General features: G+C 39.8%; 1 protein-coding gene across 4 annotated transcripts in view; it reads left to right on the forward strand.

Annotated features, from left to right (window-relative positions):
- The window catches only part of WDFY3 (WD repeat and FYVE domain containing 3), a 250,866-nt gene that overhangs the window by 55,296 nt on the left and 169,530 nt on the right, over nucleotides 1-26,040 (forward strand). For all 4 annotated transcript variants that reach the window (XM_056568763.1, XM_056568762.1, XM_056568764.1 and 1 more), the window contains 3 exons: nucleotides 6,822-6,953; nucleotides 22,014-22,224; nucleotides 25,223-25,346. In XM_056568763.1, the coding sequence (XP_056424738.1) occupies nucleotides 22,045-22,224; nucleotides 25,223-25,346 (304 nt within the window). In that variant the 5' untranslated portion in view covers nucleotides 6,822-6,953; nucleotides 22,014-22,044. The remainder of the gene's footprint in view (nucleotides 1-6,821; nucleotides 6,954-22,013; nucleotides 22,225-25,222; nucleotides 25,347-26,040) is intronic.

Below are 26,040 nucleotides of genomic sequence, written 5' to 3' on the forward strand. Positions count from 1 at the left end.
CTGGAAGGGTTATGATTTTTAAATAGAAGTAATTTACAAATCTGTTTAACTTTCTGGCACCAGTTAATAAAAAAAAAAAATTCCACTGGAGTACCCCTTTTAAGCTATCATCTGTGGGGAATTCTGGCAGTAAGTGTTCCATTTTCCTGACGCACAGCCACAGGGTAAAAAAAAGCATTACATGGTGTGCATTGAAATCAATTGGTTTTCTTTTGTAAAGCAGGCCAGGTCCTCCAGAGGAGGAGGAGAAGCTCTTTGTATCTGCTTTCCACTCTGGCCTAGAGATGAGGATACTGAACAGTGGACCCTACTCTATAAACTCTGAAATCTTGAAGTTTTATGCAAATTGGCCTTCCAATGGGTACTACCTATAAGAAATGAAGGCTGATCTCTGGATGCTATTTTTTTTTTCTTAAATACAAATTTGATAATTGAGACTAAATTTAAATTTGTATCCAGTCTACTCTATCCTTAAAGGGGTACTCCCACCCTAGACATCTTATCCCCTATCCCGGGGTCCCGCCGCTGGGGACTCCCACAGTATTGCATGCGGCACCCACCTGTTTTTTGTGCAGAAGCGCTGGAGGGTCTGAGTCGCGACAACGGGAATGGAAGTCTGTGACGTCAGAACTCCGCCCCCATGTGACATCACGCCCGTCCCCTAAATGCAAGTCTATGGGAGGGGGCGTGACCCCGACATCAGACATCTTATCCCATATCCTTTGTCTGGGAGTACCCCTTTAAATTTATAGTAAAAAAAAAAAAAATCTGATAAATGTTGCTCTGTAATTCACTCAGTTATACTTCCTGTTATTGCATGGCTGAATCGGTAACATAGGTTGATAAACATAGGAGGTATTGGTAGAAGCAACGTTTGGGACATGGCAGTCCAGTCATTGTGTACTTTGGAGTAACCACCTTCATGTGCATAATGTCTATAAATACTGCTGGTATTTACACTGCCTAAACTGATCCCTTACTGCCTATTAATTGTATGCCTTCTTAGCTGTTCCGTGTACAGTTACGTTTTACATAGTGTGAACATAGACTTATTTTGCTTATTTAACAACAACTGTATGAACCAATATACCAGATCAGAGAAAAGGAACTATACACTAAGTACTCAAAGAAGTCAATATATTCATATATAGATCAAAACTTTTATTGAATCATAATCATGTTAAAAGACATTAGAATGGCATAAACAAGAAAAAGTATAGTCTACTAAATAGAATTTGTACACATATATGCAGGATACCTTGTAGGGTATGGTGCACTAAAAGCCCACAGTACCCAAACTCAAGTAAGGAGAAAAACAATAATGGGAAAAAAAAAACCAGGAAAACAGAACTAAAATAGGTAATAGATATACCACAAGACATACATAAGTGAAACACCTATGCAAATTGTTCAGAGCAGACCACACACACATTACCCAACACGCGTTAGCTTTGTTGAGGGGGAGTGAAGACTCCATGAGAAAAGCCTAGAGATAAAGGTGGTGCCCTATTTGATCAGTGTGCTAGTATTAAATGGGCTTAATGCATTAAATCCTAACTTTCTGCCATAGTAACCAACAAAACATATTTCACCCACAGCAAATTAAAGTGCATCTGTCACTCAAAATAGGCTTGTGAAGCTGCACACCCAGGGAAGTAGGGCTTCACAAGCTTACTTATGTTAACACGAGGGAAAGTCTCCGTGCGGACTTTCCCCTGACAGCGGAGAGCAGACAGAACATGCCGCCGCTAGGACCACTCGGAAATGCTCCATCTCATAGAGGGCAATGCATTTCCGTGCAGAGTCTGTCTATTCTTTCTGCGGACACTGGAATTTGAATTTCCGCGTCAGATGTTTCCAATGCGGAATTCCGCTCGGAAATTCCATTGTGTGAACATAGCCTAAACCTCTTCTGATAATGTAGGCTCCTGTATATTCACAAAAAATGCCATTCGTAATCCTTCCGGGAGTTGGCTGAACAGTTGGGAAGGCGGGGCCCAGGGTCCGTTATTCTTCAGGCCTGCAATGCTTCTCTCCCACTACGTCACGTCAACTCCTATATGTAGAATATGCTATCCAGTGACATAAGAACCACTAAAAGGTGTCGGGTGTGCCAGATAATAAAAGAAAAGAAAAATCCATTGAGTTTCTGACATTGCAGCTGTCAGCGGTACCCACTTTACACCCTGTTCCAAATTATTATGCAAATGATATTTTTCTCATTTACCTAAATAACTGATGTAAATAACAGTCAACACAATTCTCATGTTATCAACTATTAAGAGTACAATTTAAATTTTATTGAACAAACCTGCTAATAACAGGATTTTTTTTAAACATAAAAAAACTTACCATGCACTGCCCCAAATTATAACGCACAGTAAGTTTTTAGGTTGTAAAGAACAGAAAATTGTCATTTGTTGTGTTTGCAGTATATTTACTGAATTCAAAAGCTATTTCAATCAAACATTTAACATTTTAACTTTTTAAACATTTTAACAGGTCACATTACATTTTAACATAGGACCCCTTATATGATAGCAGCTTCACAAGTCTTGCATCCATTGAACTTGTGAGTTTTTGGACCGTTTCTTCTTGAGTTTGTTTGCAAGATGTCAGAAAAGCCTCCCAGAGTTGCTGTTTGGATGTAAACTGCCTCCAACCCTCATAGATCTTTTGCTTGAGGATGCTCCAAAGGTTCTCAATTGGATTGAGGTTAGGGGAGGATAGAGGCAACACCATGACTTTCTCTCCTTTTAACCCCATAGCAGCCATTGATGCAGAGGTAGTCTTTGTAGCATGAGATGGTGTATTGTCATGCATGAAGATGATTTTATTATGGAAAGCATAGTTTTTCTTTCTGTACCATGGAAGAAAGTGGTCAGTCTTCACATACTTTCCAGAGGTCCTCTTTACACCTTCCGGGACCCTAAAGGGGCTGACCAGCTCTCTTCCCATGATTCCGGCCAAAAACATGACTCCACCACCGCCTTGCTGACATTGCAGCCTTGTTGGAACGGGTGGCCGTCTGCCAACCATCCACTACTCCATCCATCTGGACCATCCAGAGTTGCATGTCACTTATCAGTGAACAGAACTGTTTGAAAATTTAGTGTATTTTTCTGCCCAATGCAGCCGTTTCTGCTTGTGAGCATTGGTTAGTGGTGGTGGAATAGAAGGTTTATGCACAGTTGCAAGACTCTGGAGGACTCTACACCTTGATATCCGTGGGACTCCAGAGGCACTAGCAGCTTCAAATATCTGTTTGCTGCTATGTAATGGTATTTTAGCTGCTGCTCTCTTGATCCGATGGATGGATCTGGCAGAAATCTTCCTCAATGTGCCTTTATCTGCACAAACCCGTCTGTGCTCTGAATCAGCCACAAATCTCTTAATAGTGCGATGATCACGCTTAAGTTTTTTTGTTTTTTTTTATAGTTTTTATTAAATTTCACAATACACAACATAATGATAACATTCTCATTCCTGACATGCCGGGAAATCATAAAAAGTAAAAGTAAAAATAATAGATAAACATCAACAAAAGAATTAGAGCGACGTACGCCAAACCAGGTGCGTCTATGGAATTCACAGGTTAACCCGTATAGCAACCAGTCAGGTAAACCACTACCGGCTACACACGGTATAAACATAGATCAAAGATGACATCTCAAAAATAGCAAGAGGGCACAGAGGCCCATAAGCCTCTATCTACCTATGCTGTATACGTATCCTCATCAATGTGCGGTAGATATAGATATGCAAGAGAGGGCAAGGGAAAAGGGGGAAAGAAAGGGAGAAGAAAGGGGTGGAAAAGGAGGATGAAGATCATGGTCAATTAACCATATAATCAACAGTAGTGGGGGCTATGCATCCACAAGTCCCAACACCTGAGGAATCTACGGTCATTGGAATTAGCCAAAGCATAGGTACGCTTGCATGCACATTAGAAATTAACATAAGCCAGAATTTCCGATAGGCAAGGGAGATCAGAGGACTTCCATTTCCTAGTTATGAGTAGTTTGGTGGACATCAGTATGTGTGCTACTAAGTGTCTAGAATTAGAAGGGTACTTATCTAAATCAAGCAACAGCAAGGCCGTAGAGGGCGTAAGTTTTTGTGAAATATCTAATGTTTTCATTCCTTGTCCAAGGCTTTGAACTATTTCACTGTTTTTGGCAGCAGAGAGATCCTTTTTCTCCCCCCTATTGCTTGAAAATGGTGCTTAATAATGTGGAGCACCCACCTTTAGTAGTTTTTCCTTAAATTGGGCTCACCTGGCAATCTAATTATCACGGATGTCCGAGATTGTTTTCAGTGATCAAAAGAGCCCTGAGACACAATGCCATCCATGAGTTAAACTGAAAAACAAAATATTTAATCTTTGTGACCCTTAAATAGAATTTGCATAATCATTTTGAACAGGGTGTAGTTACTGCTTTCCATATTGGGACAGTGTGACCAGCTTTTTTGCAGCCCTCAAACCTGGTCACTATAGTGGTAGCTGATAAACGTAATGCATTTATTTTCCACATTGGATTCAATTGGAAAAAGTGACAAAACTAGGAAAGACTGAGAATTCTGTTCATCATCATAATAATTAATGGAAAAAAAAACCCCTATCACTTCTTTTACACTTTAGTCATACTGCGCTCAGCGTATTGCCGGTCGCAGTGATGTCCCGCCTCGGCCGGTGATAAGCTGAGTGCACTGTCATGTAAGGAGCCTGGGCCCGGCCTTCTCCCTGCTGCCCAGGCTCCTTACATGACAGTGTGCGCAGCCTATCACTGGCGGAGGCGGGACATCGCGGCAATACGCTGATCTCAGTATGACTCGCCGTCCCCAGAAAGCAGGAAGAAGACCAGCACTGGTGGACCGGGACACCGATAGCAGTGCAACGGGGGAAAGTCAGACAGTGAGTTAAAGTTTCATTTGTTTGTTTTTTAATTTTTTGCAGCCAAGGCACAGACGTAATGAAAAAAAATGTCACTACAGTTCTCCTTTACGTTCACACCCATTTGACTGATTCACTGAATTGTCAGAAAAATTATAAACCCACATATCTCAGGAACAGAAGGGTGTATCAAAAGCTTCTTCATGATATTAAATCCAAAATTATTTTTTTGGGTGGTGTTTATCTCTATATGTAGTTATTGGTCTAATGAAAGTATAGGCAGTATTACCCGTCATAACCCAGACAAGAGATTACATACTGCTTGGGCTGGTCTCAGGACTGAGTAGACGTGCAGGCAGGACGACAATGCAATACAGCAGGAGGATTGAGCTTTCTTAGCTCAGTGTAAATAGGTTATGACATTATAGGATATGACAACATATTATCAAGGAAGGAAAACAGGTGGATATAATACATTAATCATGTATGTCTCAGCTGTTCTCTGCAAATCCAGGGATATGTTGGGTCCTCCACTGCCACAGAAAGACTCTTGGTAGCCACTCTACCCTGGCTAACAGACAAGGGCTCTGAACTGTGGACTTTCATCTGTGAGCCTCAAATTCTATGAATTGTTTGAAAATTGCAGATAGCCCTTTTAAGATGCGACAGTTGACAACTCCCTCATGGGGGTGTTTTGTCCTCCCCTGGAGCAATACTCTTTAAGGGGTACTCCAGTGAAAAACAATTTATTTTTTTTTTTTTTTTTTTATCAACTGGTGCCAGAACGTTAAACAGATTTGTAAATTACTTCTATTTAAAAATCTTAATTCTTCCAGTACTTATCAGCAGCTGTATGCTTTCTTTTTAATTTTCTTTTCTGTATGACTACAGTGCTTTCTGCTGACACCTCTGTCCATTTTAGGAACTGTCCAGAGCAGGATCGGTTTGCTATGGGCATTTGCTCCTACTCTGGACAGTTCCTGAGACAGACAGAGGTGTCAGCAGAGAGCACTGTGGTCAGACAGAAAATAAATTTAAAAAGAAAAGAACTTCCTGTGGAGCATACAGCAGCTGTTAAGTACTGAAAGGATTATGATTTTTAAATAGAAGCCATTTACAAATCTGTTTATCCTTCTGGGACCAGTTGATTTAAAAAAAATATATAATAAGTGAATGAATAAATAAATAGTTTTTCACCGGAGTACCCCTTTAACCTTATATGATGGCTTATATTGTCATCTTGACTTTGAGGCCCAGACAAAGCATCCATACTTCTAGAGAACCATCTGTAAGGAGGGTCTTTTCCATAACTCCATTTATTCTTTCTCTCTATATATTCATATTAATATGTTCCTATTTGCATTTAGTAAAATTTGTGTTTTCTGACAAAATCCCAGAAGAGTTGGCTCCTACCTCATTTATATTGATTTCCTCTTATCATTAACTTGGTTGATTGCCTCAAACTCTTTGCCTTAGTCTTGAGATTTAAGGCACAAGGAAAACTAGAGAGTGACATTTGTTAGTAGTGCTGCGTGATGTGTTCTCTCGGTAGATTAATTATTGTCTGACATCTATTCTCTCTGTCGTAGTCCCTATCGCTACAGTTCACAATGTGGACCAGTCTATCTGTCATGATATATCATTGATTTCTACCAGCTAATGAACTGATTGTATTTTATATTCTATATTCTTCATCGGAACAGAATGTAAACAAATTCGCACACCTCTACACTTCAACGAAAACAATATATTGCACCTCTGCTTTGGCAATTCCCACTTCCTACACTAAATGAAGATCTTCTTTCCATATTAAATTTATTTATGCATATTTTAGAAAGTTGAAGGTTTATTTCACTGTGTATCATGTTGTTATTCACGGTTTACTACTTGTGAAAGATGAAATTTTGCTTTTGTTCTGTTTTTGCAGGAATTTGCGTCTCTAATGTCTTTGACTTTCTATGGGAAGTAGATGGGAACTCGAATTTAGCAGGGATTCTGACAGTGTCTGACAGAAGTAAGGACCCCTGCCGACTCTAGCTTTGATGAGAAGAAATAAAAGGTAATATATATTGTTATGGTGTAAGGGGTTTTCTGCCATTGATTGATACCAATGAACTGTTGCAGCCAAGGGTAATTGGTAACCCACATCTCATCCATAGACATGTGTATGTTCATGGGCATCTGTCTGAATAATGTCTTCGGTTAACAGTATGTAAACAAATGATCCACATGCTTCCAGGTTTCAGAGGCTTAAAGGGGTACTCCGGTCCTAAGACATCTTATCCCCTATGCAAAGGATTGGGGATAAGATGTCTCATCGCGGGGTCTCGCCGCTGGGGACCCCCGCAATCTCTCATGCAGCACCCACCTGGCTCTGTGTCTGAAGCCTCACCACCAAGGGGCTGAAGTATTGTGATGTCACGACTCCGCCCCCTTGTGACATCACGGCCCGCCCCCTCAAAGCAAGTTTATGGGAGGGGGCGTGATGGCCATCACGCCCCCTCCCATAGGCTTGCATTGAGAGGATAGGGAATAAGATGTCTTAGGGCCGGAGTACCCCTTTAAGGCCAAATTACCCAATTATGGTCTAAAAAGTACAGTGATCAGCTGATCACTGGGTTTTGATCTGTTTGTTGGCTGCACATCTTCCCTTTAAACAATTTGACAATTACGGAAGTGAACGGCTGGATTGTTCGTGCGGTCACTCACACTCCCAATATTTGGCTGTCTATATGGTCCTTTTAACAAGTGCTGATTTGACATTTACCTAGTCAGACAACACCTGTATTCAACTACTTAGCTTCCTATGTAAAGGAATCCTTACGTAGAGCAAAATAGATTTTCCAAGAATTTTTGTTATTGTGAGATTGCTATATATTGAATGACACTAAAAGATGCATCCAACAGCTCTCCATACACAGACATGCATATCTTGCCTAAAGGTCCTTAACACAGGCCAATGAATTGGGGGAAACAAGTGCCGATTTTAGTGCTGGTGCTCATTTACAGATCCTTCAGAAGGCTCATTTCATCGTGCAGCCCCACAGATTCATCATTATCAACTGCACATCACCTCTTTACACAGGACAATGTGTGGCCCATAACTATGATTTTGTGGCCGCATCAAAGATGTGATCAGTCTATGACTGAATGCTGGCTACTTTACGTGGGCATTCCTAGGAGTGCTCATTTGCCAGATAATAGGCTTGTGTAAATGTGCATTAAAGAAGTCCAGAATTAGGAAAACATAGCTGCTTTCTTCAAAATTCAGAGCCACAACTATCCTCTGGTTGTATGTGGTATTACAAATCAGCTCCATTCACACCAAGAGAACTGAGCTACAATAACACACAAAAAACGTGGACAGGTTTGGCTCTGTTTCCGAACGAAAACAGCAATATTTTTCTAATCCTAAATAACTCCTTTGAGCATGTATGGTTGTTTAAATGGGCACTGTCATATATAAAAACTTTTTATATGTTGTACATCTTGGCAAAATAATAGTTTTTCTTATATACTTCTTTAAAAAAAATCTTTTTATAAAAGAAAACTGCCTTTGAAAATCCCACCACTAGGGGTCCCCATACCGCCTGGGAAATTGATGAGTCCTACAACAGCATGAGAGTGTGCAAGGGTCATGGACACGAGATGGCTGATTGATAATGCTGCAGGAGAAACACAGCTTGCACCCACACTGCTTCAACACAGAGTTTTAATAAACATGTGCCTCCAGCTGCTGCAAAACTACAACTCCAAGCATGAATGGACAGTCGAAGGATGGGCATGTTGGGAGTTGTAGTTTTGCAGAAGCAGTAGGCACACAGCTGAAGGCAACATTGCTGCAAAAACATGTTGTCCAAACAGTGTACCTCCAACTATTCCAAAACTACAAGTCCCAGCATTACAGGACTGCCTTTATGATGATATATATCCTATATTATGATGATACACATAAATGACATAGGAATATGTTATGCACTCACCATATTGTCTTTGGTGGTAGAGTACAGGCAATCTCCAATATTCATTGCGTGTGTGTGTAAAGCATAAAACCAGAGAGGAAAGGGTTACAGAGCAGGGCTTCCGGGCAACCAAGAGCAGTGAGTCAGCAGAGTGGGGAAGGGGGAGGATTCATCACAGTGCAGGCAAGAGAAGGACACGCCTCCTCCCTTTGATAAGATGGAAAAGACATTGAGCAGCTGTAATATGCTATTTTTTGTGAAGTATGGGTGATAGATACATAAAAATTACATGTACATGATCAGGATGGAGGTACTGAGTAACATATAGGTAGGATTTGCCAACATTAAAGCGTGTGCAAACAACCCTATTACGCCTCTGTATCCAGAATACAGTTCTCAAAGATTACATATGAATCGGAGATGTGCATGAATTAGTTATCTAATGTGTATAGCAGGGTTTCCCAACCATTTTCGGGTCGGGGCACACCTCGGCACCCCTACCAAGGTTGACGAGATGGTCCGGGCCATCATCATGATTTCTTCCACACACAATTCTTCACCGTTGAACCTGCAAAACAAACATATTAGACTCAGCACTTTTTTTTACATGGGTGACAGAGGGGTGTAGAAGAGTGTACATGGGTGACAGAGGGGTGTACATGGATGAAAGAGGGGTGTAGAGGAGTGTACAGAGGGGTGTAGAGGAGTGGACATGGGTGACAGGGGTGTACATGGATGAAAGAGGGGTGTAGAGGAGTGTACAGAGGGGTGTAGAGGAGTGGACATGGGTGACAGAGGGGTGTAGAGGAGTGGACATGGGTGATAGGGGGGTGTAGAGAAGTGTACATGGGTGACAGAGGGGTATAGAGGAGTGTGCATGGGTGCCAAAGGGGTGTAGAGGAGTGTACATGGGTGATAGATGGGTGTACATGGGTGATAGATGGTTATAGAGGAGTGTACAGATGGGTGTAGGGAGGTGTACAAGGGTGACAGATGGGTGTAGAAGAGTGCACATGGATGACGGGGACAGGGGGTGACAGAGGGGTGGACAGGGGTGACGGGTGAATAGGGGGTGGACATGGGGGACAAGGATGTGGTCAGAGGGGTGGACAATGGAGGGTGAACATGGGTGACAGGGATGGACAGGGGTGACAGGATTGGATGGGGGGGTGGACATGGATGACAGGAGGGTGGACATGGGAGACAGAGGTTCAGAGGGGTGGACAAGGGTGACAAGGGGGTAAAAGAGGGACAGAAGTGACGGGTGGACTGGGGTGGCAAAGGGACAGATGGGTGAACAGGAGGGTGGACATGGATGACAGGGTAGACTACGGGGGTAGATGGGGTGGGTAAACATGAGTGACAGGGATGGACAGGGCAGTGCACAAGGCAGACATGGATGACAGGAGGGTGGACATGGGTGAGAGGGGGGTGGACATGGGTGACGGGGATGATAGGAGGGTGGATATGAGTCACGGGGGGTTGGACATGGGTGACGGGGGGTGGACATGGGTGGCAGGGATGTACAGGGAAGTGGACAAGGCAGGCATGGTCAATGGGGGGGGGGGGGTAGCGGGTGGACCTTGGTGGTGGGGGGGAGGTTTGGACAGGGTTGAGAAGGGGTAACAGGGGTGGAAAGGGTACGGTACCTTAAGCAAGCCGGCCCGCGCAACTTGCAGTTCCACGGCAGGCACAGGAGTCCGGCGCAGATGCAGCTTGTTCCGCCCAAGGGCACCATTTCCGGTTCACTGTGCCGCAAGGGAGAGGGGGACGCAAGGGGGCGCTGTGTGCGCAGTCCCAAAATCCCGCGGCACCACGGGCCCACACATGTGCTGCAGCACCGTGGTTGGGAATCCCTGGTGTAATGGTTAGTGTTAAACTTCTGTTTAGATTATTTTGGTTGAATGAATGGGATTTTATTGAACAAAAATGAAAATTTTCTGAGGTTTATTTGGAAAATAACAGGTTTTCTTTAAGCTTGGCATACTTGACAAATATTTGACAGGTTTTGTACAACCAGAGTCCATTTCTAATGAACCAAGCTGGATGAATGTGCACTGAAATCTGCAAAGGCATTTTAGTCCTTGAAATAGACAAAATGCTCTAAGGTTTTTTTGTCAATGTTCTCAAGTTCTGCTTTTGTCTGGCAGAGGCTGGCGGCATTCAGCAGTCATTGCTATGGCACTACAGATCAGTTCAGCTGTTATATCAGATTGCTGGCAAAGAAATGCATGGAGGAAGCCACTGTGTGGGCTCTGACCTGACACAAGTATGTGTTTGGGCGGATGGAATGGCTGTGTTCTTAGCGGAAGTAACAGTCAGCTGCTGCTTATACCCGTCGGATTTGTAGAAGATTGCATTTCATGCAGCAAGCAGGTTCTGTGGTAGGACAAGGCAGATGAGGGCTGTAGTAGATAAATGATATTCTTTTATCCTCCTAAGCAAAGTCATATGCAAAGGTTTCCATCAGTGGACTTATTCTGCCCTAAATGTATAAGGGACTGGTCCAAACATGGTATTGCAAAATAGACATAAATCAGTAAAGCTGACTGTTCTAGTCTATTCCAAAGACCTTTTAAAATCTGTGTGTATAGTATCAATATGCAAAGTGGTGAGACGTGGTTGAGATACATTTTGATAGAAAAACTAGGTATCTCCCAAGTGTCGTTTTTCTTACCCATACTTGATTCACCTGCCCACAAGACCCATAACTGTCACATTGATAGTAATATTTTACTTTATAAGATGACTAGCTGGCCATACACTTTAAAGGGGTATTCCAGGAAAAAACTTTTTTATATATATATCAACTGGCTCCAGAAAGTTAAACAGATTTGTAAATTACTTCTATTAAAAAATCTTAATCCTTTCAGTACTTATGAGCTTCGGAAGTTAACGTTGTTCTTTTCTGTGTAAGTGCTCTCTGATGACACATGTCTCGCGAAATGCCCAGTTTAGAAGCAAATCCCCATAGCAAACCTCTTCTAAACTGGACGTTTCCCAAGATACGTGTCATCAGAGAGCACTTAGACAGAAAAGAACAACCTTAACTTCAGAAGCTTATAAGTGCTCTCTCATGACACGTGTCTTGGGAAACGCCCAGTTTAGAAGAGGTTTGCTATGGGGATTTGCTTCTAAACTGGGCGTTTCCCGAGACATGTGTCATCAGAGAGCACTTAGACAGAAAAGAACAACCTTAACTTCCGAAGCTCATAAGTACTGAAAGGATTAAGATTTTTTAATAGAAGTAATCTACAAATCTGTTTAACTTTCTGGAGCCAGTTGATATATAAAAAAAAGTTTTTTCCTGGATAACCCCTTTAATGTATATACCCATTAGACAAATGCCCATTCAGGTACCTATAGCACCCTCCTGATAAGTAAACATTCTTGGATAACCCAAGCATTCATGCATTATTCTATAGGAAGAGAAATATAAGCTGCTGCTAGACACACCTTAGAGGATCTGTCTTCAAGAAGAACATAGGGTCAGGCATTGTAAGGGCTATCATGCCCAGTCTTGTTTACTCCAAGATGAAAAGCCCCTAGACACATTGCATATTTCCGCTGTCTAATGTGTGTGATAGCTTAAAGGGAATGTGCCACCAAATGTGATAAAAAATTTTTAGAGGTTCAAATTTTTTTTTCACATTTTTAAAAAATATTTTTGGAAATATAAAAAAAAATATAACTTGTCACCAAATATGAAAAATGAATCTCCCACTGTTGACCAGCAGAGGGGCTAACATGAGGAATCTGGTGAAAGCAAGCAACTTGTCTGGCTGCTGCAAAAGAAACTCGCCCGTCTACCTTCCTCCTCGGTCTATGTGCAAAAGGAGAGGGGGAGAATGGGTATTCTAGTTTCTTCAATTCCACTGTCACCATTTTATTGGTGTCTGAAGAGTGGTAAAGAACACACTAGATGTCTCGATAGGTCACTGCTCCTCAGGGACTTTAAGAAAATGGCTGCTGGCTCCACCTTTCATTTCACCTAGCCTGTGCTATGCACATGTGCAGTAAGCAGCCCATGCTTTTTTATGAAACCACTCTCAGTCTTAACTTCTTATGCCCTGTGCCTGCCATAAAGCAACTGTGTAGGTGTTGTGAAGTGACACACCACAAAGAGGCTACAGTAATGGCAGCCCCCAGTACACACTTTATTAATAAACATTAAAATTGCATTGTCCTAAAACTAAATACATAAATTAAATGCTTTATCTTGATAGAATCATTTTATTTATAAAAAAAAATTAAATGGTGACCCATTACCTTTAAGATTCTGCTCACATCTGCATTGGTGGCACTGATGTAACACTGTTTTTCCAGTGAAGAAAACCCAATGAATATCATTATAAGAAGAAAGGGTTTGTATCATGGATCCAGCAATGCATTGCTAGGCCCTATAATAGAAATCACAAAGCAAGTGTGAACATAGACCTTAAAGGGGTACTCCGGTGGAAAACTATTTTTATCAAATCAACTGGTGCTAGCTAGAAAGTTAAACAGATTTGTAAATTATTTCTATTTAAAAAATCGTAATCCTTCCAGTACTTATCAGCTGCTGTATGCTACAGAGGAAGCTGTATTGTTCTTTTCTGTCTGACCACAGGGCTCTCTGCTGACACCAATGTCCATGTCAGGAACTATCCAGAGTAGGAGCACATCTCAATAGCAAACCTCCTCTGCTCTGGACATTTACTGACACAGACAGAGGTGTCAGCAGATAGCACTGTGGTCAGACTGGAAAGAACTACTCAACTTCCTCTGTAGTATACAGCAGCTGATAAGTACTGGAAGGATTAGGATTTTTAAATAGAAGTAATTTACAAATCTGTTTAACTTTCTAGCACCAGTTGATTTGAAAAAAAAAAAAATAATTCCCACCAGAGTACCCCTTTAAAAAAAAAAAAAAATCAGAAACTGACCTATTGTTTCAATTTGTATTTTTTAAGAACTTGTCTTGTTTTTCTAATTTTACATTTTACTGTGTATTGTATTATAGTAATCTGGAAATCTTGCAGTCTTCGTTCTGTTCTGTACAGATCATTTCCAAGTTATGTCTGTCTTCTCACCACAGACAGGAATACTGTGAAAGGTGACACCTAAATAACATGGGATTCACCACCATTCACAGCAGAGCTCAGACTCCCCCCTCCCTATAGAATGAACACAGAGCATGCCTAGTAGCGTCTCTAATTCATCTGAATGGGACAGCTGCCGTCTCTAGTCCCTATGTCTATGGGTCCTGCTGTAAAGCATATTACCAAATACTGTTAAAAACAGCTCAGGCAAGATGGCAGCCCCCATAATAATGTACACAAAATGTAATAAAAAAATTTAAATCAGAAAATAGAAAACGATAATAAAAATAGAACATGTTTCAGTATCTTGTTCTGATCAGTAAAAATAAATCTAGGTGATACATTCCCTTTTAAATGAACTGGTGCCAGAAAGTTAAACAGATTTGTCAATTACTTCTATTAAAAAATCTTTATCCTTCCAGTACTTATTAGCAGCTGTATGCTACAGAGGAAATTCTTTGCTTTTTGAATTTCTTTTTTGTCTTGTCCACAGTGCTCTCTGCTGACACCTCTGTTCGTGTCAGGAACTGTCCAGAGTAGCATAGGTTTGCTATGAGGATTTTCTCCTGCTCTGGACAGTGCCTGATACGGGCATCAGGTGTCAGCAGACAGCACTGTGGACAAGACTAAAAAGAAATTCAAAAAGAAAATAATTTCCTCTGTAGCATACAGCTGCTAAAAAGTATTGGAAGGATAAAGATTTTTTAATAGAAGTTATTTACAAATCTGTTTAACTTTCTGGCACCAGTTGATTTAAAAAAAATAAAATTTCCACCGGAGTACCCCTTTAACGACGAAGGACGTAAATATACGTCCTAGTGAGGTGGTACTTAACGCACCAGGACGTACATTTACGTCCTAAGCATAACCGCGGGCATCGGAGCGATGCCCGGATCATGCGCGGCAGGTCCCGTCTGTTGATCGCAGCCAGGGACCCGCCGGTAATGGCGGACACCCGCGATCACGCGGATGTCCGCCATTAACCCCTCAGATGCCATGATCAATACAGATCACGGCATCTGCAGCATTGCGGACACAAAAATGGATGATCAGATTGCCCGCAGCGCTGCCGCGGCGATTCGATCATCCTGCACGGCAGCCGAAGGTCCCCTCACCTGCCTCCGCTGTCTTCCGGGAGTCTTCTGCTCTGATCTGCCTTCCCGCAGACCAGAGCAGTAGATGACCGATAACCCTGATCAGTGCTGTGTCCTATACAGTGCTGTGTCCTGAACAGGATTAGCAATCGAGTGATTGCTTTAAATAGTCCCCTATGGGGACTATTAAAGTGTAAAAATAAAAGTAAAGAAACCCCCTCCCCCAACAAAAACGTAAATTGTCCCATTTTCCCTATTTCACCCCCAAAAAGTGTTAAAAAAAATATTTTATATACATATTTGGTATCGCCGCATGCGTAAATATCTGAACTATTAAAATGAAATGTTAATGATACCGTACGGTGAATGGCGTGAACGTAAAAAAAAAAAAAAAAAAAAAAAAAAAGGCCAAAATAGCTGCTTTTTTTTTTTATAACATTTTATTCCCCAAAAAATTAATAAAAAATTTATTAAAAGTTTTATATAAGCAAATATGGTATCAATAAAAAGTACAGATCATGGCGCAAAAAATGAGCCTTCATACCGCCGCTTATACGGAAAAATGAAAACGTTATAGGTCTTCAAAATAGGGGGATTTTAAACGCACTAATTTGGTTAAAAAGTTTGATTTTTTTTAAAGCACAACAGTAATAGAAAAGTATGTTATCATGGGTATCATTTTAATCGTATTGACCTAAAGAATAAATAACACATGTCATTTTTACCGTAAATTGTACGGTGTGAAAATGAAACCTTCCAAAATTAGCAAAATTGCGGTTTTCTTTTTAATTTCCCCACACAAATAGTATTTTTTTGGTTGCGCCATACATTTTATGGTAAAGTGAGTGATAGCATTACAACGGACAACTGGTCGCGCAAAAAACAAGCCCTCATACTAGTCTGTGGATGAAAATATAAAAGAGGTATGATTTTTTGAAGGCGAGGAGGAAAAAACGAAAACGTAAAAATTAAATTGTCTGCGTCCTTAAGGCCCAAATGGTCTGCGTCCTTAAGGGGTTAAGTCACAGTGCTCTCTGTTGTAAATTTCATATCAACAAAATGTCTGATGGCGCAATCTTTATGGAACATAGGTTTAATGGCAATTTTCATAACGCCATCTTGTGGAGTATTTATAACTTTGCTATTTATTGTCAAAAATCACAAATAAAATGTTCAATAGTGTGCAATAGGGAATTAGACGTTATGACCTAAATGTTAACTTTTAATAAATTATGTTTACTTTTAAATAAGTTTTATTACTTTTCTCAATAAAAAAATAAAAAAATATATAGTATATATTAACAGATACAATAATCAATTTCACCAAACAACCCCTACCCTCATATAACCCTATAGAGAGGAAAGGAGCGCAAAAAAGTTCAGCCCTGGTGACAAACTTTTAGGCATAATGTTAACCCGGACCCAGCGGTTTATCCAACTCTGTTTGCCCCCATCTCCATTAGCCTGTCATTGGCACCAAATTAAGTAAAACATAATAATAATAATGTCACTTTAGTCTTTTTTTACCTTTTTGTTGTTGTTTTTATAATGAGCTGTTCTGCTCAGTGGAGTCTTCAGGCAGTTTTGGCGTAGAAGATTTGTATAGTGCATTAGGTGATCAGACATTTATACAGTAGAGTTGCTTGTGATATGATGACTGCTATATTTTTCATTTCGGTTGCTTATATGTAGTGGCAACTTATTCTGCAGCAGTACTAACCACTGAGCTGCAGTACTGCCCTATATAAAGCAGACATAAAACTGTAATTCTGTAGCCAGTTGGTAAATTCTTTTTAAAAAAGTTTTGTTTTCTCAAATGATTAAATGGGCACTCTCATTAAAACAAATTTTTGCTATTACACTCCTTATGGTAAATAATAACTCTTTCTAATGTACTTTGCTTAAAAAAAAAAAAAAAAAGAAGTTTTCTGTTTTATTTGTGTTTAAAAAATCTGCCTAGGTGTCTCTCTACTTGTCCAGAGCACATTTTCCCCCATCTCTTGCACATACTGCTGGCCTGGCAGAAGTCCAAAATCAGGAAATACAGTCTGGATTGCATAGGGGGTGGGGTGCAGCCTTAGCCAATCATAGCTCATCTCACACTGAACTGCTCTGGGCTATGTGTAGCAGAGTGAGAGAGGAAGTTCTCCCCTGTATGGCTTCAGATGATGTCATGCCTGCTGGGTAACGCTTCTTTCCAGTCTGTGAATCTGAGACTGAGCAGAAAATACAGAGCGATATCAAGGTAGAAAACTAGAAAATAATAAAAATAAAGGCAGGGGGTGGTTTATCATGATGGGGGCAGTGAACAAGGTGGATTATAACATTTTATGAGAGGTACTCTTTAAAGACAACAATAGTGATCATATATTGTGGCCTCTTCTATCCATAAATCAATTGTATATGCATAGAAAAAATATTTTTTACTATATCTATATATAAAAAAAAAAAAAGCCTATTTCTTATACTGTCATACTCCTATCCTCCTCCCCCTTGCCTCCTGCATTGAACACTCTAAAATTCACTGGTAAAATCTATAAGACTAGAGTCCAGAGTGAGAGATGTGAAGAAGTTGAAGGGGAGGATGCAGAGGTAGTTGCTGGTAGGCAATGGAGTTAGAGTGACACACACGCAGACTGCTGCAGTTTTTTGCCGCCCAAGCTGACAATATGATTTAAACGCTGCAGAAGGAAGACTGGTGAAAAATCCAGATACAAGCAAAAAGTGTCACTTTTGTACACATATGCCAGCTGTTTTTCAAAATTCTGTCCCATAGACAAATGGAATATGGATAAGATATGTTTTGTTATTTGACATGTAAAATTGTGAAACTTTTTAATATACTTTAATGTTTTAACTTTTTACCTCTGGCCCCTGCAGCTCCACTTACATGTTCATTCCAACAGGGGCAAAGAGCTTCTTGCCACATTGTCTGTCAGTGATCATTAGCTAAGCAGTGTCTCTTCTTTGGAAAGATCCAGAATACATGAACAGCCCACGATATCAATAAGCACAGTGTGTTGCTTCAATTTCCCTATAGTAAGAGAAAACCAGGTGCCAGAGAAGTACAGCCAAAAGGCATAAGACATTTATTATATCAGCAGATCTAATAGAAAATGGTGAGAGTTGATAAGAACAATGGTAATGTGATATAATCTTTGGCAGCCCAAACTATATCCACTGGATAAGCCTAATGCACTAGGGGTGTATTGTCAGGTATCCCTAGAAAGGGCAGTCGATGGAGAACTCAGATATAGAAATATAATGTGGGTGCCTGGTCCGAGGTGGAAGATAAAGTCATTTTCCCATTTCTTGGGCATAAATGTATGACTAGGAGGGGGGCAGCTCCTATTCCTCCTCCTAATCGTTTAAGTTCTTTACATAACCATTTAAGTGAATAGTTAGGTCTTCTGATGAGTTTTTCCTTTCTGTTGGGTGTAAATAGTCTATTTGTCATCTGTTATTTTTCGTTATGTACTGTAACTGACCATTGTTTGTTAATATGAAATGTTTCTTTATTAGGTTCTGCCTTTGTCTGGAAAAGACTCCCATTACTGGTTTGTGATTTCTACAGACATGTGAAAATGATCTAAAGACTTGTTGCGAAATCATAGTTTGAGGGTTTTTCTAGTCCTCCATTTGTTTGGGGGGCCCTAGTTTTTTTTATTTTATTGTCTTAGTGGTGGCAGCGATAGTTGTGTTACAGTGATTAAGTGGGATTTTTTTTTATTGTTACTTCCAGTCTAATGCAGAAGAATAGTGGTTTTATAAATCACATACCACTGAAAGTAGTTCATTTGGTGACAGTAGTTCTTGGCTACTTCTTGGTAAAATGGCATGGCTACCATTTTGTTTGATTACACTCGATTTATTGTCCTGTAGCCATAAGGAGCAGATTAGTTTACTCTACCTTTAGGCAGATTCAGTCTTGTCTAGTTCAGTATTCTGAGTTTACATTCTTTATTCTACAAAATATGAGTACGTAAGGATGGTAGGTTGTACACTGTTGAAGGCTTGTGCCCTCGTATTATGGCCATGAAACATAAAGGCATTAGCGCAGTTGGATGTTGCTGGTAGGTTTTGTATAGTAAAGTATGAGTCTATCATCAGATTAAGTGTAATTATAGCAGACCTTAATAAAATAACAAGCCGTCTTGTAGCAGACATACTGCTCCGTGCTTTTCCAGACTACTAGGACTAAAAATACCATGCAGACCAGTTGCTGCCACCCACTCTTGTCTTCAGATGTCGTGTTTAAACATTATAATTAATTCTATGCTATTATTCACTTATCTCTCCACATGACTGTAATTGTGTACTTATGGTAATTCCGTAATGTCTTCCTTCTATTGTCTTTTCAATTGCAAATTCACCTTTAAAGAAACCAAACCACTTGTATCTTGCTTTGTGTCATGCTAGGGTGAAGAAAGCTACATAGCTACAAAGGTGACTATGAATGGGCACCATAAAAAAATAAAAATAATAATATAATAATAAATAAAAAAATGTGTCCGTTTCTTCAATGTAGATTTTTCACAAATTATACAAGGGCCTCACTTGATGTAGGCTCACTATTTTTTCCTAAACAGATCATTAAGATGCCTTAGTGGATATTGCTGTTTCCTTGCACAAACTGGGGTTTTGGCTTTAATCCAACCAATGGCACAATTGGTTCTTCCTGGTTTCTACCTACCTTATAAAAACAAGACTAATGAAATGATTGGCTTCTTATGAAATTGTCCCTATTGTGAATGTGTCTGAGATAGAAAGATGAGATTTGAAACCCATGTGAGTTGTGGCAATCTATGTACATTGCTGGGGAATATGTTGGGGCTATATAAGAAACTGATGACAAACACGACTTTCTCTATTCAGTTTTATGGGAGTTACGGAAGGAAGCTTGTGCATCTGTGGCTATGACACCATTGTCTTGATTGGGATTACGAATTTAATATTGGTATTATACTGATATATACATATAAGAGTAATGGTTGACTTCTCTGAATTCTTCATTGTACCGTTTATGCTCTGTATATAGCATCCACATTTATGTCTATCTATATTGAAATACCCCCGCATCAGAGTAGAATCTTAGTGTGCGTATGCTGGTTCACAAGTAATATATTTATCCTCCCTCATTTTTTGGAGAGAATTTGTATACATCTTATGTTAATTTAGAAAATAAATTGTCCTGGTTTAATCTATGCAATTTATTGGATTGGACCACATCATTTGGTGTATGCAGGCATGCTAAAGGGCACTCAGCGGGCTATGGTATTATGATATTAGCTCTTCTTTTTGCTGTGTTAATGGGCATATGAAAAAACGTACATTATGTCCCTCTCACCCTCTGCTGTAAGAATGCAAAGAGTTGTTATCGTGCTAACAAAGAAGAATACAACTAAAATGATCATTTACATCAAGCTGGAATTTACTCTAGAATAGCGCACTTTACCATTTTCATTACATATGCAAAACTTTTTTCCTGTTTTAACTATTTTAAAAGGTGCACATTCCTTGTTATGTTCTGAATATGAAGCAAGAAAAAAACGGTGGTCCTGTGAATCCTCATTGGTTAGCAGTATGTAGGGAGTAGATGGCTCCTTTTCAGGCGAGTGGCCACTTCCACTAGATAGGCCAGAAGGGAAGCAGTGGTTTGGGTTATGTCCTGGGTGGACGTTGAGCTTTTATATCAGCTGGGAAGCTGCTTTTTCTCTGGTTTCTTTCACTGTCTTGGAACTCCAATATGCTCAACACCTTTTACACTAATCCCGGGAAACATGTGCCCTTTGACTGCTGTGTGATTTATCACAAGATAGTTGTAAATACACCACATCTTGCTTTTAACACCAGGATATCCGTCTCTGCCTGAGAATTGAGTCTGGTATTATTGCTTTATACAAAAGTGTTATTAATGGGCATCTTCAGGATTAGAAAAACATGGCAGTTTTTTTTTTTTTTTCAGAAATAGTGCTACACCTGTCTATGGGTTCTGTGTGGTATTCCAGCTTAGGTCTATTTAAGTGAATGGGGCTGAGCTGTAATACCACACATATCCTGTAGGAAAGTGTGGCACAGTTTTTGAAAGAAAGCTGCTGTTATTCTAACCCTGAAAAGCCCCTACATGGAATGAGATGACAGAGCAAACAAATGATCAATCATTCTTTTGACATCTGCCACTCAGGGGCAGATGAGACCCCACCTGCTTTTTTTGAACATCTCTTCTACATAACACCATTTGGTATGTTGTTTTTCCAACCCTTAAAGCGTACCTGTCATATCACAAAAAAAAAAAATGCTTCTATAAGTTATTCATGTAAAGCATCGTGCAAATGCTTTACATGTCTTATCTATCTGGCTTCTGTATTTGGCTCATAAATCCCTCGTTTCTGCTGCTCACTCATATTGACATCCACTGATCAGGAATGGGCGTGTCCGAAGCTAGCACTTGCTGGCCGGCACTCACTATGCATTTACTTCCTCCCTGAGTCTCCTTTGCAGTGCTGGGTCTCTTCATCGAATCACTGCAGACTTCTCAGTACCCTCCTCCTCTCTGTTTTTATGCTACAGTCTGATAGGACTGGACAGGAGTGAGCACAGAGTAGTGCTAGTCCTGTCCTCACTTACTGGCCTTTGTTCCAACTTGTGCTTCAGCTTGGACAAAGATGAGACTACAGGCATGCAGGACCATGATCTGGATGGTATGGGGACCCTGGTAGTCTTTTATAAGCCATTATTTCTATTAAAAGTAGATCATATTTTTTTATGATGTATATTAGAAAGGTCATAAAAAATAGGTCATATAAATATTTCAAAATCTCAATTCAGCATCCATCCAATATATAAAGCTTTGCAAAACAGTTGTTTGATGACAAGTTTTCAGTCCCTGCAAAGGAGGATGACTCTCTCCCCTTCTTAATTTACTGTCCTATTTATACATACACCTTTAATACAATCCTGTGTTTTCTTTATCATTCTGTAGGTGAGAGGGTTGCATTAACAAAAGTGCAACCATGAATATGGTAAAGAGAATAATGGGCCGGCCTCGGCAAGAGGAGTGCAGCCCGCAGGACAATGCGCTTGGCCTAATGCATCTAAGGCGGCTCTTCACCGAGCTTTGCCATCCTGCCAGACACATGACTCAGAAGGAACAGGAAGAAAAGCTTTACATGATGCTGCCAGTATTTAATAGGGTAAGTGCAATATAATAGTACATTTTTTAAACTTACTACATTGTCCTTATTGTAACCATTAAACAATTGTGCCATGTTATTTTATCTATAATGTAAGCAGTAAAACATGGATTTTTTTTGTTTCTTACTTATTTTTAAGTGTCCAGCAAGATTAGGTTTACTTTCCAAATAAGCAAACTGTTTTCTAGAGCAGCAGTGTGTTTTTGGTGACAAATAGTAACAAATATATATTTATAAAAATTCAATGTATGTGTGTATGTTCCAGCATCGGCTAAAGATATTAACATGAAACATGTTACTTATATGTCAACAACAAACAAAGTATAGGTGATTTAACCCTTACTCGCTCCGTTTGCCAGGGTGGTTTATTTTTTAATTTTTAATTTTTAATTTTTTTTAAAGGGTTACTCCGCTACCCAGTGTCCAGAACATTGAGTTCCGCATTCTGTGTGCGGGCTTCCTTATTCACGCCCACCAACTCGTGACGTCGCGGCCTTCCCCCTCTCAATGAAAGTCTATGGGAAGGGGGCATGATGTCAGTTACGCCCCTCCCACAGGCGTGATGTCACGAGGGGGCGGGCGTGAACACAGAAGCCCACACACAGCGTTCGGATCTCAATGTTCCGGACGCTAGGTAGCGTAGTAACCATTTAAAGTCTCATACAAGTCTATGGGAAATATATGTTACTGCATAACTTCCAAACGGCTGGAGATATTTCGATAATACTTGGTCACATGTTACTTTTATGTCCACTTAAAATATAGGATAGTTAATTTAACCCTTAACTACCCCCATTTGTGAGGGTTGGGTTTTTTGTTCAAAATCCCATGCAAATCAATGGGAAATGTATGTTCCCACATAACTTCCGTACGGCTGGAGATATTTCAATAATACCTGGTACACATATTACTTATATGTCAAATAAAAAGATATGATAGTTAAATTAACCCTTACCTACACCCCTATATAAAAGTCTAAAGCTTCCTCCTTTGTTGATTTTCCTCCCCAACAAGGATTAGGAAGGAAAAACCGGGCAATGCTGGGTACTCAGCTAGTGTGTGTGTGTGTGTGTGTGTGTGTGTATATATATATATATATACACACACACAGTCATGGCCGTAAATGTTGGCACCCCTGAAATCTTTCTAGAAAATGAAGTATTTCTCACAGAAAAGGATTGCAGTAACACATGTTTTGCTATACACATGTTTATTCCCTTTGTGTGTATTGGAACTAAACCAAAAAGGGAGGAAAAAAAAAGCAAATTGGACATAATGTCACATCAAACTCCAAAAATGGGCTGGACAAAATTATTGGCACCCTTTCAAAATTGTGGAAAAATAAGATTATTTGTGATGTAATGCTCCGTTACAAGACTCAAATTATAGATCTCAAGGATCAACAACCCAAGTGAGGGGTAGACTAAACACCCGTTTCTTATATACTACAACTCAGCCCATCAGGACTGAGTAAAAAGGTCCACTTGTTGTCCCTCACTAAAGATTGTTAAAACTTAACTTTTATTAACTGAAAATAGTGATAGTAATAATGAGCTGATAGTGAATTAAAAACCCAGCATCACAAGCACTCTATTCTGTTTGTATATTATTGTCCAATAGACAAATATTCGAAGTTCTGTATAGCATAGTCTGCAGTGTGTGCTGATACAGTGCTGATAATGAATTTTCTTGAAAAATTTCAGGGGTGCCAACATTTACGGCCATGACTGTACATATGTTTTTAACTTTATTTGGTCACTTTAAAAGGGGTACTCCATTGGAATTTTTCTTTTTTTAAATCAATTGGTGCGAGAAACGGTGACCAACCCCTCAAGGCTAGTACCAGTTACCTGATACATAGATGAACAATATACAATACTAAATCATTTGATCATGCTTCAATTACAAGATAATAGATAAAAGAAAAAAATAGATAATAATTTTATTTAAAATACAAAATATCAAATAGTATATTTTAGCCTCGTAGCACAGGGCCCTTGTGCAGAGGATAATCGGATATAATAGTTAAAACATAAAATCAAGTTGAGAACAAACACCGATAAGTAACATTGAAGGAATGATATGAAATTTGATGCCATTTTCGGTAATCCGGCAACTGATAGTCCAGAAATGATCTAAAGTCCCATAAATGATATGGGATTCCGATATACTGAATGCAAATAGATGAAATCTAGTTACCAGCCTGATGCGAGTTCCAACAAAGCATCACCCACCTGAGGATAGATGGTGAGGTCCGCAAATCCTGGATGGTAAAAGACACTGGCGTGCGTCACCGCGACGGTCTGCCTACCACAGACCGGATTGCATAGAAGCCGCTTCCAAGATCGTTCGCTGTAGATGGTATCAAGCGATGGATTAATGAAGACCTCGTGGTATCCTGATGGCGTGTGACATCAAAGGCGCTTGGACAGAGGTGTCAGCAGAGAGCACTGTGGTCAGACAGAAAGGAAATTCAAAAATAAAAGAACTTCCTGTGGATCATAACATCAGCTGATAAGTACTGGAAGGATTAAGATTTTTAGTAATTTACAAATCTGTTTAACTTCCTGGCACCAGTTGACAATTTTTTTCCAGTGGAGTACCCCTTTAATAATTTTGCTCATATTCATATTGAGTTATGTTGCGTTCTGTCAGTCTAAGACCGCTATTTATAAAATAAAGCCTGAGATTAACATTTGACTACAGTTACTTTGTTATAACTAGTTATTGTAAATTAACTATTTATAAAGGAGTCAGAAATGGAATTGCAGTGTCGAAAATAGAGTTTGGAGTCAGAATTTTAAAGCAAACTATGTAAACTTATCCACTCAATGGAAACAGGGAACCCCTATAAAATTAGTCATTTCTAATATATGTTTATTGAGTTCAGCTTGAATGTGCTACCCGCACAGGTCACGATACTACATGAAGACGTACAGTCCATAGGGGCTGCTGGGATAGCTTGATAAATAGATAACTTTTCTGGTTTTGTCTTTAGGTATTTGGAAGTGCACCTCCTAGCACAATGACTGAAAAGTTCTCAGACCTTTTACAGTTTACTACGCAAGTTTCCCGATTGATGGTCACTGAGATAAGGAGGAGGGCATCCAACAAGTCCACAGGTTTGTTGGTTCTGTTTGTTGGTTCTGTTAACACAGTTCACCAAGATATTAGCCAATCTTTGAATTGTTCTTGACTGCTTTATATTTATAAAAAAAAATCCTCATGATCTTAGGAAAGGTACTTGAAACGAAAACCTGGTTTAAACAACACCTGAATAGTCTCCTACCCTTCCCCTTTTTAAGTATATGATAAAGGGGGAGATGCTGAGATCCTTGGAGATGTATAATTTTCTATGATTTGAGTTAGAATTTTCATGGAAAATAACTATAAATGCAGCCAGAACTATACATAGTGGCAGATCCATTTATGTACAAATTCCTACAAGAAAAGGTGTCAATCACTTGATCTTGTTATGGAATCATTAGCGGAGTTAAATAATGAAAAACTATGGGGGGCATTTATCATTGTAGTGTAAGTGAAGCATTTTTCTACACATTTTTTTTTGTGTGCTGGTAATGTGTAGGAGCACCAAATTTATTAAATGGTCACTGAGTATTTGATAAATTTTGTGCAGGTCACATTTTCTGAAATTTCACTCTCCACATACACCAAAAAGCTAAGCTAAGTCTGGGCTGGTGTATATTTTTGGCGGTTTTGCGCCTTTTTTTATTATTTGGTGCCTTTTCACAAAAAGGCGCAGTTCATAAAACCCATCCATATCATGCGTATTGCCAAAATCAGTGGATTACAACT

Source organism: Hyla sarda, chromosome 1 (assembly GCF_029499605.1).
Source record: "Hyla sarda isolate aHylSar1 chromosome 1, aHylSar1.hap1, whole genome shotgun sequence".
NCBI lineage: Eukaryota > Metazoa > Chordata > Amphibia > Anura > Hylidae > Hyla > Hyla sarda.